This window comes from Polistes canadensis, unplaced genomic scaffold (genome assembly GCF_001313835.1).
Source record: "Polistes canadensis isolate GaletaPanama2010 unplaced genomic scaffold, ASM131383v1 scaffold_23, whole genome shotgun sequence".
Classification (NCBI taxonomy): domain Eukaryota; kingdom Metazoa; phylum Arthropoda; class Insecta; order Hymenoptera; family Vespidae; genus Polistes; species Polistes canadensis.
The window spans coordinates 800,747-814,375 of record NW_014569570.1 but is presented as its reverse complement, the minus strand read 5'-3'; the positions used below and the strand labels follow the sequence as shown (position 1 = coordinate 814,375).

At 29.9% G+C, this 13,629-nt stretch overlaps 3 protein-coding genes across 3 annotated transcripts; 2 read left to right on the top strand and 1 right to left on the bottom strand.

The window, feature by feature from the left end:
• The first annotated feature begins 266 nt into the window (after positions 1-266).
• LOC106794080 (uncharacterized protein DDB_G0284459-like) lies at positions 267-4,610 on the top strand. Its single transcript, XM_014761500.1, has 8 exons — positions 267-362; positions 781-2,432; positions 2,623-3,173; positions 3,252-3,367; positions 3,449-3,586; positions 3,734-3,935; positions 4,013-4,237; positions 4,517-4,610. The coding sequence occupies exons 1-8, from the start codon at positions 267-269 to the stop codon at positions 4,603-4,605; spliced, it is 3,069 nt and encodes a 1,022-aa protein (XP_014616986.1). The 3' UTR covers positions 4,606-4,610.
• Positions 4,611-5,072: 462 nt separating this feature from the next.
• Positions 5,073-8,351, bottom strand: LOC106783590 (vacuolar protein sorting-associated protein 52 homolog). The gene is made up of 9 exons (XM_014742259.1): positions 7,784-8,351; positions 7,515-7,690; positions 7,047-7,428; positions 6,802-6,984; positions 6,610-6,735; positions 6,321-6,505; positions 6,169-6,253; positions 5,894-6,097; positions 5,073-5,798 (listed from the first exon to the last, which is right to left on the bottom strand). Exons 1-9 carry the CDS (start codon positions 8,012-8,014, stop codon positions 5,373-5,375), a joined length of 1,998 nt encoding a protein of 665 aa, XP_014597745.1. The 5' UTR covers positions 8,015-8,351; the 3' UTR covers positions 5,073-5,372.
• Positions 8,352-8,382: 31 nt separating this feature from the next.
• LOC106783593 lies at positions 8,383-13,553 on the top strand. The gene is made up of 10 exons (XM_014742263.1): positions 8,383-8,473; positions 9,117-9,387; positions 9,477-9,683; positions 9,765-10,322; positions 10,446-10,615; positions 11,475-11,553; positions 11,677-12,003; positions 12,077-12,582; positions 12,679-12,896; positions 12,984-13,553. Exons 2-10 carry the CDS (start codon positions 9,187-9,189, stop codon positions 13,247-13,249), a joined length of 2,532 nt encoding a protein of 843 aa, XP_014597749.1. The 5' UTR covers positions 8,383-8,473; positions 9,117-9,186; the 3' UTR covers positions 13,250-13,553.
• The last annotated feature ends 76 nt before the right edge of the window (positions 13,554-13,629 follow it).

The following is a 13,629-nucleotide window of genomic DNA, read 5'->3' as shown; positions in this document are numbered from 1 at the left end:
AATTGCCAATTCGCGTGAAAGAGGGCACGTTGAATTTATTTAACGATTGATCCGTTCATTGACTTTCTTCGACGACATATAAAATTATACGTTTCTGTAAATTCCTATTTTATTTATTCATTTAGAGAGAACACGATGATAATATTATTTATAAATTACCAATTAATACGTAACATTATGTACAATATTTTATTTTATTTTGATTTTGCAATCGAACAAGATTACGAATATTAAATATGAATATGCATTAGATAAATCTCATCTCGATGATATCTTTGATTGATGAAAATCTCATTTCCATGAGATTGACCAATCGTATTCAATACGATGCATATAGTGATTACACGTTCGAGAATCTAGTCGTAAGTAATAATTAAATGTTATTCTCAAGAGTCGTGTAAAAACAAAGTGGATATTTTTGTTTTATCGTTGGTTAGTAACATTCTTCGTAACTAGATCTCGTAAAACTCGTATCCCGTTCTGATGGATTCCATGGTTTTACTGATCAGTCTATCTTCGAGGTATTGCGCCAGAATACCTTAAGCGGATTTACGAGTACGCACTCACCACGGCTGGCTTGTTATGTGAAAGTGAGAGGTCTGAGCATCGGCGGAAGTTAATGAATGATGTCTGATTTGTCATCAAGGAAAACGTTCTCGTTAAAACTTTATCGATTTAGATCTATGATCGTAACTGAACGATTCAATTGAACGATATCTTTAACGATAAGATCCTATTGTCCTTGCGTGTTTCATCACTTGAGACAATATTCCATTTCAGAATCCTCTCGATTCACGTCCTCGGCTCTCGGCTTCCCAGCAAGTCCAGATTCTGAGCGATGTTCAGCAACATCAACAACGATTTCATCGACCAGGTCAAGAAAATTCACAATCTAATGGTCCTTACGGGTCATTAGCGAAATATAAGATCGATAGAACGAAGCAACAACAAATTCAACAACTCATTCAACAGCAACAACAAGTGCAACAATTGCTACAGCAGCAACAACAAAAGATCGCTCAACAATTGGGCTCGAATGGGTTCAATGGTCCGCAAGCGCAATATTATCAACAAGTTAACAAACAACAACAACCGCAATTTCAATCGCAACAATATAACAATCAATATCAAAATTTACCGAACAATATACAAAATCTTCAACAAGATCTTTCTCAGCCTCTCTTCAGTGAACAACATACGGTACAATTGCAATCATATTTGGAGAAACAACGAGAATTGGAAGAATTACAAAAGCAAAGGCAACAGTTGCTCTTGGAACAACAGGAATTAAAAAGGAGACAAGAATTATTGAAATTACAACAACTACGTCAATTAACCTCGACGACTCCGTCACCGCCACCTCCACCTTTATCATCCTCGTCTCCTTCGACAACAGCGATTCCATTCGTTAGTACAACCAATGCACCGGTTCTTTTAACGTCTCAGGCTGCTAGAAAAATCACGACGTCGGAAACTGAACTTTTCTTAAAAGCTATAGCTAGTCATCAAAAAAAATATTCTACGACTACTACTAGCATACCAGCAACGGTAAGACCACTGGTTACCATCAAACCAACACCCCAAGAGAACATTCGAGAAGAATCATCCACCATTCCCGAAAATCTATCTTCTTTTATCGAAGAACAAAGAAGACAAGCGATAAAACAGGGCATACCGAGGCCTGAAATCAAAATAATTTATCAAACTGAACCACCAACGAAACAAACTACTGCTAAAACCAAACTCAACGAATCTTCGGAATCATTGGAAAGAGAGTTATTGCTTAAACAATTGAAATCGGCGTTGTCTGAGACAGCTGATAATGACGATATTAGAAACGTTACTACTAGAGATTTGGTTCTACCAAATGGGAAAAAGCTTCAAGTTATACACGCGCCCAATGGTTTGTCCTCGATTGTACCTACTGATAGTTCTACTTCTCTTCGGGCTGCAACACAAATCTTATCTTCTACGACTACCATTAAACCACCTAAGGTGATTTTTGAGGAATTAACAAAAGGTGTTCTTCCGCCTGGTGCTGATTTTAAAATAATCCGACAAAAGAGTGATGGAAAATTGGAAGAAATTGGTAAAGCACCTATACAAAATTTGCCTGCTAAAAAAGTGACATTTGTGGTTTTAGAAGAACAACCCGATGGTAGTTATAAGGTTCAAGGTGTCAAAGGTAATACAGATAAGGAAGGAACGGATGTAGAATCTATCGTAGAAAAGATTAAAAAAGGTGAATTAAAATTACCACCAAGTTCTTCGAATCCAACTAAAACTACGTCTGAAGAGGAAGTCAATGATGAAATCGCTGATTTTGTATCGACCAAAATATCATCACCATCGTCGCGAACTGTTAATATTGTACCTACTACATCTAGGCCCACTACAGCAAGGTTTACAACTCCATCTTCTAGGCTCACTAGGTATAATAAAATTAATACTATTTCAAATAACGTACACACTGTTCAATAAAAATTCTGTTACGATGTATACTAAATTCAATTAGTGTTAGATTAATGTTACGCGATAAAATCGTTTGTTTGTTTGTTTGTTTTTTTTTTCGTTTAAATCTTAGTAGATTTCTCTTTAGTTAAATTATATAAACATTTACAGTAAAGCAACATCAGAGTACTATCCTTACGTCACGGTATCTTCAAACTCGGCCTCAACCGGAGACAATTATGTTACATCTGCATCCAGTTTAAGCAGTCATGTCTACAACACCGTTGGTGCAACAGACATAAATTTGAAATCGAAAAGTCACAATGTACAAGCAACAACAAGAGCGCCTATAGGAACTAAGAGTCATTTTGTTCCAACTATGGCACCAGTTAACGAAATCATTACGACATATTCACCCGCTATTAGCACTACTTTCTCATCATCATCTGCTTTTTCTTCTCATTTTACTCCTAGACAGCATTCCGAAACTTCACCAACATCGAGATCAATAATAACTACTACACGATCACCCGTTAGTACTTATAGCAAAAATCCTATTTATCAGGATGATATTGAAAGGACTACGATATCACCTACTGAATCATACGTTAATAAAAATCAAATTCACGAGAGTCTTACCACATTGTTAAGAAAAGAAGGACTCTTTGCTATAGCCAAATATTTAAGACAATCTGGATTAGATACTGTTTTGAACGAAACTGGTTGGTAGAGATTTAATTAAAGGATTATAATTTACAAATAATTCTTTCCATTTACATACCTTTCAATTGTTTTTATAGGTCCGTATACGATATTCGTACCAACGGATAAAGCATTCAGAACATTGTTAGTTCAACTTGGTGGACCAGAAAAAGCCGAACAAAAGTTCCGTGATAATCCAAGATTATTGAGTGGGGTATGAATGAGTTAATTAATATAAGATTGATAACGGAGTAAGAATCATTTGTCTACGTTACATTTGCTTTTATCAATTCAGCTTCTTCTTCATCATGTTATACCTGGAGCCTTCAGGATCGATTCTTTGCAAGATGAAATGACTGGTGTAAGCCTTGCTGGAACCCAATTGAGAGTAAATGAATATGCAATGCACGATCATGAATGGAATGATGTAAAGGTATTTAATAATATCAACATCATAAACGATGCTTTTTTAAAACGAACTGTCAATGTAATATACTTAATTATTCATTGGTGTAACGTGAACGCGTATATAAGAATATAAATCCTTGTCATTTTATATCTTTTACATCAACGCAAGCAGGTAACTACTATTAATGGAGCCAAAGTGGCACCGAATAAACGTGATATTGAGATTCCTCAAGGTATAGCTCATGCAATTGATAGAGTTATGTTTCCACTTCCTGTTGGTGACTTGGTTCAAACTTTACAAGCCGATCGTGAAAGGAGATTCACAACTTTCCTTAAAATGTTATACACTTCTGGATTAGACACTACGCTTGCAGGTAAATCAACGAATCAGTTTAATCTTAATTAATTATTAGGATCATAGAGAGTTCGATCAATATGGAAAATTGTTTAGGTCCAAAAACATTTACGGTCTTCGCACCTACGGATTCTGCTTTTACTGCTGCCGCTTCGAAAAATGGAACGCCTGTTTGGACAGAAGAAGATGGTCCAGTTGCTGCAAAAGCTATCATTTCAAGGCATATCATACCTACTACTTTATATACCGCTGGTATGAGGTATTATCTTCAAAAAGATACATTGCGTGTTCAGTCACCAGTTCATATTCACAAAAATGGAGGTAACTGTCATATAAATTATTATAATAATATTATAAATTATATATATATATATACAGTGTCCTGGTGGTACAAATAAATCAAAAATATAGATGTAAAATAAAATTTTGTCATTTAAGATTTTGTTTTAAATCACCTTCTTTTTTTTCTGCTCGTTTGTACCATCAGTTACAGAACACCCTGTATATAAATAATAATTATATTATATAAAAAATGTGTGTTATACAATATACATAAGTATATTCTATAAACTATTTCTTTTTTTTATTATTTAATAATAGGTCGAGTACGAGTAAACGAAATAAATGTAGTGACGCATAATGTACCGGCTACAAATGGAGTTTTGCACGCCATCGACGGAGTCTTGTAAATATATTCTTTCATTTCAACTGAAACGTTCGAAAATATCGGTAATATTAATATATTTTGTATATAAAAAAAAAAAAAAAGAAAATAAGGATTTGAAGTAAATCATGGTATGTATAGACTAATTGACCAATTCTCTTTAAAAGAAATTTTCAATGAACCTTCATAAATGCAAATTTCTTTTAATTTTATTCTACGAAGAAAAAAAAATTTCAACCAGAATTAAAAACATTTCTTGCCATTTATATAAACATTAGATGTTTTGCGTGTAAAAAATGTAGCCTATTATCAAGATCATTGTCTTTACGTGTACGTATAAAATGTAGCATATAATCAGGGGTGAACTATAAAAATTCACTTCTAACGGTGCCTTTTATTTGAAAAAGAAAAAGTATTAAAATAGAATACTTGGGCAGGGGCAATAGAAACAGCTACTAATCTAACGAACGTGTACGATAATTGTATCGATCATTTTGGAATAAAAATTTAATTTATATAAAAAATGAATGTTGATCATGATCATAGATTATTCAGTGTTTTAGACACTTATTATAATTATATACATATTATTCTATATAAATACATAATATCGATAGAGATAACGCATGTTTGTGCATATATCATAAAAATGTATTGATATAAGATTATTACTTTATAAATAAATGTACAGAACCCTTTTTCATTAAATTTATACATTTCTCATTGACAGTGAGATACAACACACGAATCATTTATGACTGATACTTATCAATACATAAATTCATTGCAGATCTAATAATTTGTTTTATATTTCTTAACTTCAACCATTATATGATGTATGTTAGTAAGTTTCGTTCGAGCATTTGGTGGTAATATTTTATGAAATCTATTATAATATTGCACTAATTGAGTCATTGCACGTTGGACTAATGCATTTCCAATGACTAGATTTGGAAACGATTTTAATATCTCGTCGTTGATATTTTTTAAAGAACGTTGCCAGGTATCTGTGAAATATTGTACAAGAGCTAATGCTTTACCTTCTTGTCTTTTCAAATCTTCATCTTGATTTTTCTCTATAAAATTTTCTGATTCCTTAATTAATTGAATGATACCATCGAAATATTGATTTAATACTGCTTCGACATATTCGGAAGAACGTGCATTTAATTGTTCTCGAAAGCTTTCTGCTTCTTTAGAATTATCTCGTGTTCTTTCCTAAAAAATAAATAAAAAAACATGCATTTTATTAAAGAATAAATTATTATTAAATAATATTAAAATATTAAAGAACAAATTTTTGTTTTTCTTACTATAAGAACACTCAACACTAAGTCATAGTTATTGATAAGAAAGATTAATTGATTAATTCTGCTTGGAAAAATAGATGCCATTCTTAATAAGAAACATTGAACAGCTTCTCTAAGTTCTGCCAATAATTGTGTTACACCTTCACAAGGAAATCCCTCGACTATGCTGACCATTGCTGCACTAAACTCAGCATACCTCCTTGTTATCTGAAACGATGTTATTTTAATTCATCTACTTTTTTGATTAAACAGTAATTTCTCTGTTAACATTAACTTACATAATGTGGGCCAGTCTCTTTATTAAATTTTGATGGATCACAATCTTTTATACTTTGAATATTCAATTGAAAAATAAACTCAAATCTGAAAATATATATATAAAAGTTCGTGTTATTGTTTAAAATAATTGTAATAGATTGCAATTGATTACCTTGGCCATATAATTTTTGTCAAATGATCCCAATATTTGTCTAACGCTGGAACTGCTCTTTTGTGACACGTTAATTGATAACGCATTACCAAATGTAAACATAAAAATAATGCTATAGTATCATAACAATCATCTACAAATGATTGCAAATTCTTTGACACAAGATTTAATGTCTTCTCCATGACCTGTAAGAATCATTATAATTATAAAGCAACAAATAATTACAAGTCATTACCAATTATATACACAATTATATACAAGAATTTGTCGTTATAAAAAATTAATTTACCTTATTAAAAATTCTCATAGCTTCATTACCATTAACTTTAAAAAATTCAGTTAAAAATAAATATTCTCTACAAGCATTGTCGACAACTGCATATTGTTCACTTCTAAATAGAGCTTCGTAATGATACTGAAAATTCAAAATAAATTATATTCGTTTATATCAAAAATTTTATAAAATAAATTTAAAACGAACCCTGATATTAGAAGCTGTAAGTGGAACAATGATAGAAGCTTCTAATTCTGTAGAAAGAACTGCATCTCTAGTGTTTATAGAAAAAACAGTTCCTCTATGTTTCAATGTAGATTTGTGAAATAGACTATGTCTTGCTGTATCTTCGATTCCCATTAAATCATCTTTAGTTGGTTTTTCTTCGAACTGAAATAAAATGAACGATAATTGTTATTATTTCATTTTATTTAAAATCAAAATTTTCTTACCTGTAATTTCATTAATTTAGACGAATACGCTTTAAAATATGAGTAATATATTTTACTCATAGTATCTACATATTCTTCACAAATTTCATCGGCCACATCATCTTTATTAGCTAAAATAAATTCATAAAAAAACTTATACTTCAGCATACTATTTTGTAATATTTGATAATTTGCCATTGGTTTTCTAAACCTATAAATTTGTTCTAACAAGTAATGTCTGATTTTTGTCATCGCTTTAACTTTTAATTTTTCCAATATATCTTGTACATCTATACAAGATTTTGCCTTTGTACTTTGTTCCCTCACAAAATTAATTTTATAATTCAATATTTGTAACTGTGCTAAAAATTCTTTGTCCATCACAGAACAGTCCATAATTCCGCTAAAGCAAAACAAGATTATTAAAAAACTTTAATTTATAATTGTATATTTTGAATAATAAGGTATTAAAGTATAATATTTGTTTACATTATAAGAGCTTCAGAGACAGTCATATCATCGATGAATAGACTTAAAGGTCCACGTATTGCTTGTCGATTTGATAATTGTTGACTCATAGCAACAGACTTTCTTTGTAATGAAAGTATCTCCGAACTGATACTTCCAAGATCTTTTTGAAAACACATAAGCATTGACTCCATTTCCTATAAAAGAAAGCATTAAAATAAATAAAATTTATACAAAACAAGAACATAAAAGTACATATGTTTACATAATAAAATAGCATTAAATATAACCTCCAGAATGTTATCGCATGCAGTTATTTGATCATGTAAATTTGCTATATTCTGACTCTCCTTGATATAATCTTGTATAGATTTATTTTCGACCTCTTTTAATTCCTCCTCAATTTGTTCAGAATACTGACGAAGATCCATACCAGTTTTAAGTACTTCTTGTACAACATCATCACCAAGATCTTGAGGTAATTGTACTTGGTTATCGATAATATCCATTTCTTTCGACATTTTAAATGAAAATAAAAGAGTCTTTAACAATAATTATTATTCGTTAAAATCTATTAAAGCATGTCACTTATTTAATCAACTGATATATGTTAACCACAAAATGAAATATAATAATGCATTCGAATAATATTGTTAATATTCTATCAATATTAGGATTGTAATGATTATTTAGCAACACAACACAATTTACACATATTAATTATTATCCTTTCTTTAATATAATTAACATTTATTATTATCATTGTAAAAAGAATAAAAACCACTATGTTTCTTCTTTGATGTCAACAAAAGTTAATGATGAATTCTTCTTGGTGACATCGTCAAAAATTGGAACTCGAATGTATCTGTAGGAATTTATGACGTCATCTAGTCAAGTCAGGTCCGCCAACGCAGTCACACGTAGCTTTAAACTTTCTTTTTTTTTCTCTCATTATTCATCAATAATACGTAAAGAATGCGGTAAGTTAGTAAAGCTTATTAACATTTACATCGATTTTCTAGACAAAGTTTATCATTTTTTCTTTTATTAATTTAATTTAACTTTTGGTGGTTCTTGGTAGGTTATGAAATTAATTATTTCTATTGTTATATACGATCCCCAGTTTATATTGTTAATAATGCTCCAATAGCAACGTGTTATCAATTTTGACAGTACATCAATTAGGAGCATGAAATTTTTAATGCATTGATATCCAGTAATTGTAATGTATTTAAGATATATTTCAAATGAAAATATTTTTAGATTATTTATTGCTTGATTTCTGGATTAATAGGATGCATAATAATTTTTTTTAAAACAGTCATGTGTACTGTGAATTCTTATAAATTTATTATTTATTTCGTGTAAAATAAATAAATATCTTTAATCCAATTAATGATAAATTATTATTATCTATAAGATTGTGTGAATTTATAGAAACGTTTGAGTTATTTCTTCGAACGTTTTAACTAACTGTAAAAAAGACTTCTATTTAACCTAACCATAAAACACCATAAAACAATGTGTGTTCTAATTTCAATTAGGTATATAATTATATCTATTATAATAATTATTGACATGAGTTATTGAAAATTGAATTCTAAGCATATGTTTTTGTTTTAGATAAACGAAGAAAGTTAATGAAAAGGGGAAATGCTAAAGGAATTATCCAAATGGGTGTCATAAAACCATTATGGCCCAGCATAGGCAACAGCAAAACGAATTTTTATCACTATGTGATGTTTTGTTTAATATAATTTCCCTTGTATCATATTTTTGTGACATCGTGTTTGATTTTGCAATGGTTTATACACTCGCTTATCATTCAGTAGGACCACCTACTGTTTTCCCCTTAAGTATTACTTTTATAACAACTTCTTTGCTTGCGTGCCAGGTATATGATTTAATACAAACAATATTATAAAAACAAAATATTCTTTTACATTATCATGTTATTTATTTTATTATGTTATTTATTTATAGATAGTTAGCATACGTTGGTATTTATGGGGTGTAAGAGGTAAATTAATAGATAACGATACAACCAGAGATAGTAATGTAAGCCCATGCAAAAAGACTGGTAATTGGACTTTTGGTTGTGTATTATTTCTTCATACAACACAAGCCGGAGTACTTTGGAGATATTGTAAATTGTTTATTCCAGTTGATTTAGCTTACGTTAAACACGAGGTAAATTATAATTAATAAATTATTATGATATCTAGTAATATAGTTCTTTCATATTTTTACATCACGTTTAAATTTCTTTAGGTGCGAGAGTTGTGTGTATTGCGTCTTGTACATGCATTCTGTGAAGCTGCACCTATGTTATTATTACAATTATATTTATTATCTATCGGAATTAATGACAACTTAGGTATAGAAAATGAAAAACTAAAAAGTGGTGAAGTGAATGACAGTGAACAGTTAACTAAATTAACAGCAGTTTCAGCTGGACTATCCTTGTGGAATGTTTGTTGGGCGGTAGCTAGTTTTAGTAAAAGTGCAGCACGTCTGCGCAATATAGAACGTTTGGTACTTACATGGTTGGGTGTATTAGCTCAATTATTTTGGCGCCTTGGAACAGTAAGTGCTAGAGTTGGAGCATTAGTTGTATATGCATCGCTTTATGGTGGACAATGGCTATTAATTGTAATGGCACTTCATTGGCTTACTATGTTAATGTGGTTATTGCTCACACCTGATGGACTCTTCCATGTAGGTGAGCGTCTCCCAATGACGAGAAAAAGTATTCTAGCCTCTATGTTGGCATTTATTTATATATTTGCATATGTTAATCTACATGAGACCAATCATCGCCAAAAAATGGTGAGTGGAAGTATTCAATCTTATTATTTAATTTCAATAAAATATTTTTATTTTTTTTATATATATATATATATATATAAAGTAACAAGAAATATGTCTTTTAAAAACTAAACGTTTGCATAGGTAATATTTTATACCGTAATGTTATTGGAAAACAGTTTACTTACTGGAGTATGGGCTGTAGGCATAAATAGAAGTGATCTTCATCTCCATCAACCAAATCCAGTAAATTTAATACTTACGCTTGTAGCATTATTTTTTAGTGGTATGTTCTTCATGGCAATGTACTATAGGTAAGCATTTATTATAATCCTTTATACCTTTTTTTTCATTTGCTTTTATGAAATTATAGAACTAAGATAAACTCTAACTTTACCGTGAAACAATACATGGTCTATTTTTTTGTTCCAAGATTTCTATAGAGCTTAAGACTCTCTTTACTTTTTTCTAGATATAACTCTTTCTTGGTTTGGATGGGTACAAGTTGAATGTGCAAAGGACACTGAATATTTGAGCAAAGTATTTATTACTTTATAAATTGTGATAAAAAAAAACTAGTCTTGCAATTCATATGTATGTTTTATAATTGACGAATTTGAATAATTTTATTATTTCTTTATTATGTTTGTCGTTAGCTTTCTAGCTGTTTTATTATTGCCTTGTTTTTTTATTTATTTCAATTAATTATGTCCAAGAAAATATTAATTGTACTTTTTTTTAAATGATGAAATTGATTTATAATACTTATGCTCTGTGTGTAAATTATAGAAAATCCTTATCATATAATTAATTATTGCACTTGTCTGGATCTACCTGCATATCACAGATCAAAAAATTGTGATCTTGCTTATCCAAATGGCTTATATTTTTTTATCAACTCCATCCATACTATTTTATTCATAATGCATGTACATATAAATAATAATTTTTGTTTTATGTATGTTGATCGTCTAAATAATCTTCACATTTTATATAGAAATAAATATATATACATATGTATATATATTTTTTGTATGCATCTAAATCTAGATTTTTGTGGTTTTGCTTGAAGCAGTTCATGCGCATGCATCAAATATTATGATCACTGTTATTAAAAATATAATATCAAAACTTTATTTCTAATCGTGTAAAACACTTGATCTATGTTTACAGATTTTTTCATATAAGAAAATTAACATATGAAGTTGGTGGTAGAATGACTACTTCAAATCTTGCAATTATGTCTAACCAGGTTTGTAATTTATTCAAAATTCAAGTATTGTTACAAATATAGAGTAACTATATATTAGTGTATATATAATATAATTAAATTTTTTTATATATTTTTATTTTCTTTACCTTTTTGCATGTATAGGAAAATCAAGAAGAAAGGAATACAGACCATGTAAAGGAAAAAAAAATTAATAAAAATGTAGCAACAAGAAGAGTAAAATTGAATAATAGCGGTATACCTGGTGTATTTAATTGTCGCTTTTCTAATGCAGCAGTAGTAAATCCAAATCGTAAAAAGAAAAAGCCTACTACATTTGTACCTCCACCACCTCCACAGGATCAATCTACATCTACTGTAAGTCCTACTACTGCAGGTGAAGATACTAAACAGTGGCTTAATGGAAACAATGGACATCAGCAAATAATTCCATTTTGGAAAAAAGCTGCATCCTTTTCCAACGTCTTGCAGGTAATATAGTAATATTAAATAGTTTATTTTATTATATTTGACAAAGAATAATTAAAACGCTATTTCAAAACAGAGCGACAATTCAAATATACAAAAAAATACAATCGAAACAGAGACGGGCAGTTCGTTGAGTGTAAATTTGATACGAGAAAAATTAAGGCAAAAGAAGCAGCAACAACTTCGCGAGCTTAAAGCTATACAAGAAGAGATCAAAGAAGGAAAATTATTTCCACCATTGTCAGCATCTCCGTCTACATTTTCGTCTTCTCCATCAGTATTAAATCAACAGCCACCGCCAAGTAAGAAGTTGCATACTTCTCCAAACACTATATTATTTACATCACCTTCGCTGGTATCTGATGGAGATGAAGGTGTTGCATTAACATCATGGCCACCAGTTAAAATGCATTGTTTATTACCACCACCACCAGTATCGCCATATCATTCTAATTCCCATTCCTCAAGTTTATGGAAAGTATCGCAAAGGGATAAAGCTAATGTTCCAGAAATTTTGTTAGCACCTAGATGTCTTCCCATACATTGTGCTCATTGGACACCTCCCAGTCATCTTAATCACAGGTAATTTATGAATTATTTATCATTGTTATTATAATTAATATAATAAAGATATGCAGTCAATTTAATTTCGTATTTATATTTAAAAATATATAAAAGCCGGAATGGGAAAGGAGAGAGTTCCAAAGATGAAAGCGAAGAAGGTGAAATCAGTGATATGGAAGGTAGTCAAGTATCATTACCTAGAAGCTATACACTCCCTCGGGAATTTAAATATTATCATTCCACTAATATGCTTAGAGATAAAGAACGATGTGGTGGTCCTAGTAAAGTACAACCATCTAGATTTTATTTACCTTCTACTTACAGTTCTGATGGTTAGTAATCTTATATACATCATCTACATATGTATGTATTTTATTTAACTAAAAACTATTTAATATTGTATATTATCTTATATTTAGGAGATGTAGATAGTGCAGATAATGAGGAGGAAACAGACTCTGAATTACAAATTGTTATAAAGGAAGGTCACAATTGTAGTTCTGATAGAACACAGCAACGAAAATATGCACAAAAAAATAATGACGAAACAGACTTATCTAGCAATAATTGTGATGCTTCTACTGAGATTGCGATATCTAATAATTCTCATCATAATAATTTATATGGTATTCTAAGACCAAATCAACTTTTCAAAGCTAGGGTTAAACATGAAACAAAATTATAAAACGTGTCTCAAAACGAATAATTAAAGTAATTCGATCAATGAAAAAATTTGATAAAAAATTAATTAATTTTAGAATTAATCAATAACAATATTCTAATAACATTATTTTAAAATTATCTAAAATTAATTTAAAGATTTTCAATAATTGACAGTTTATTTATATAAAAATATTAAAATAGATTTCTAATGAAAGTCAATAATTGAATGATTTAAAGAATTTTTAATTTTTTTTTTGTTAACATTTTTATGATATCAATTGTATTCTATCGCAAGAAATAAATAGAAAAAAATTTTTGATATACAACCATGAACACGTGTGAGTTCATTTAAATTTCCCGGGTTAATTCATTGCAAAAATGTCAACAATAAGTGGCGCCAAC

Excerpts from the sequence above, each read along its gene's own strand:
- LOC106794080 (XM_014761500.1), top strand. The coding sequence starts at position 267 with ATGATATCTTTGATTGATGAAAATCTCATTTCCATGAGATTGACCAAT. Across the intron at positions 2,433-2,622 it reads CCATCTTCTAGGCTCACTAG|TAAAGCAACATCAGAGTACT; the intron begins GTATAATAAAAT and ends AAACATTTACAG. Across the intron at positions 3,936-4,012 it reads ATTAGACACTACGCTTGCAG|GTCCAAAAACATTTACGGTC; the intron begins GTAAATCAACGA and ends AAAATTGTTTAG.
- LOC106783590 (XM_014742259.1), bottom strand. The coding sequence starts at position 8,014 with ATGTCGAAAGAAATGGATATTATCGATAACCAAGTACAATTACCTCAA. Across the intron at positions 7,429-7,514 it reads GTCTCTGAAGCTCTTATAAT|CGGAATTATGGACTGTTCTG; the intron begins GTAAACAAATAT and ends GTTTTGCTTTAG. Across the intron at positions 5,799-5,893 it reads TAGTGTTGAGTGTTCTTATA|GAAAGAACACGAGATAATTC; the intron begins GTAAGAAAAACA and ends TTTATTTTTTAG.
- LOC106783593 (XM_014742263.1), top strand. The coding sequence starts at position 9,187 with ATGGCCCAGCATAGGCAACAGCAAAACGAATTTTTATCACTATGTGAT. Across the intron at positions 10,323-10,445 it reads CCAATCATCGCCAAAAAATG|GTAATATTTTATACCGTAAT; the intron begins GTGAGTGGAAGT and ends ACGTTTGCATAG. Across the intron at positions 10,616-11,474 it reads TTCATGGCAATGTACTATAG|ATTTTTTCATATAAGAAAAT; the intron begins GTAAGCATTTAT and ends CTATGTTTACAG.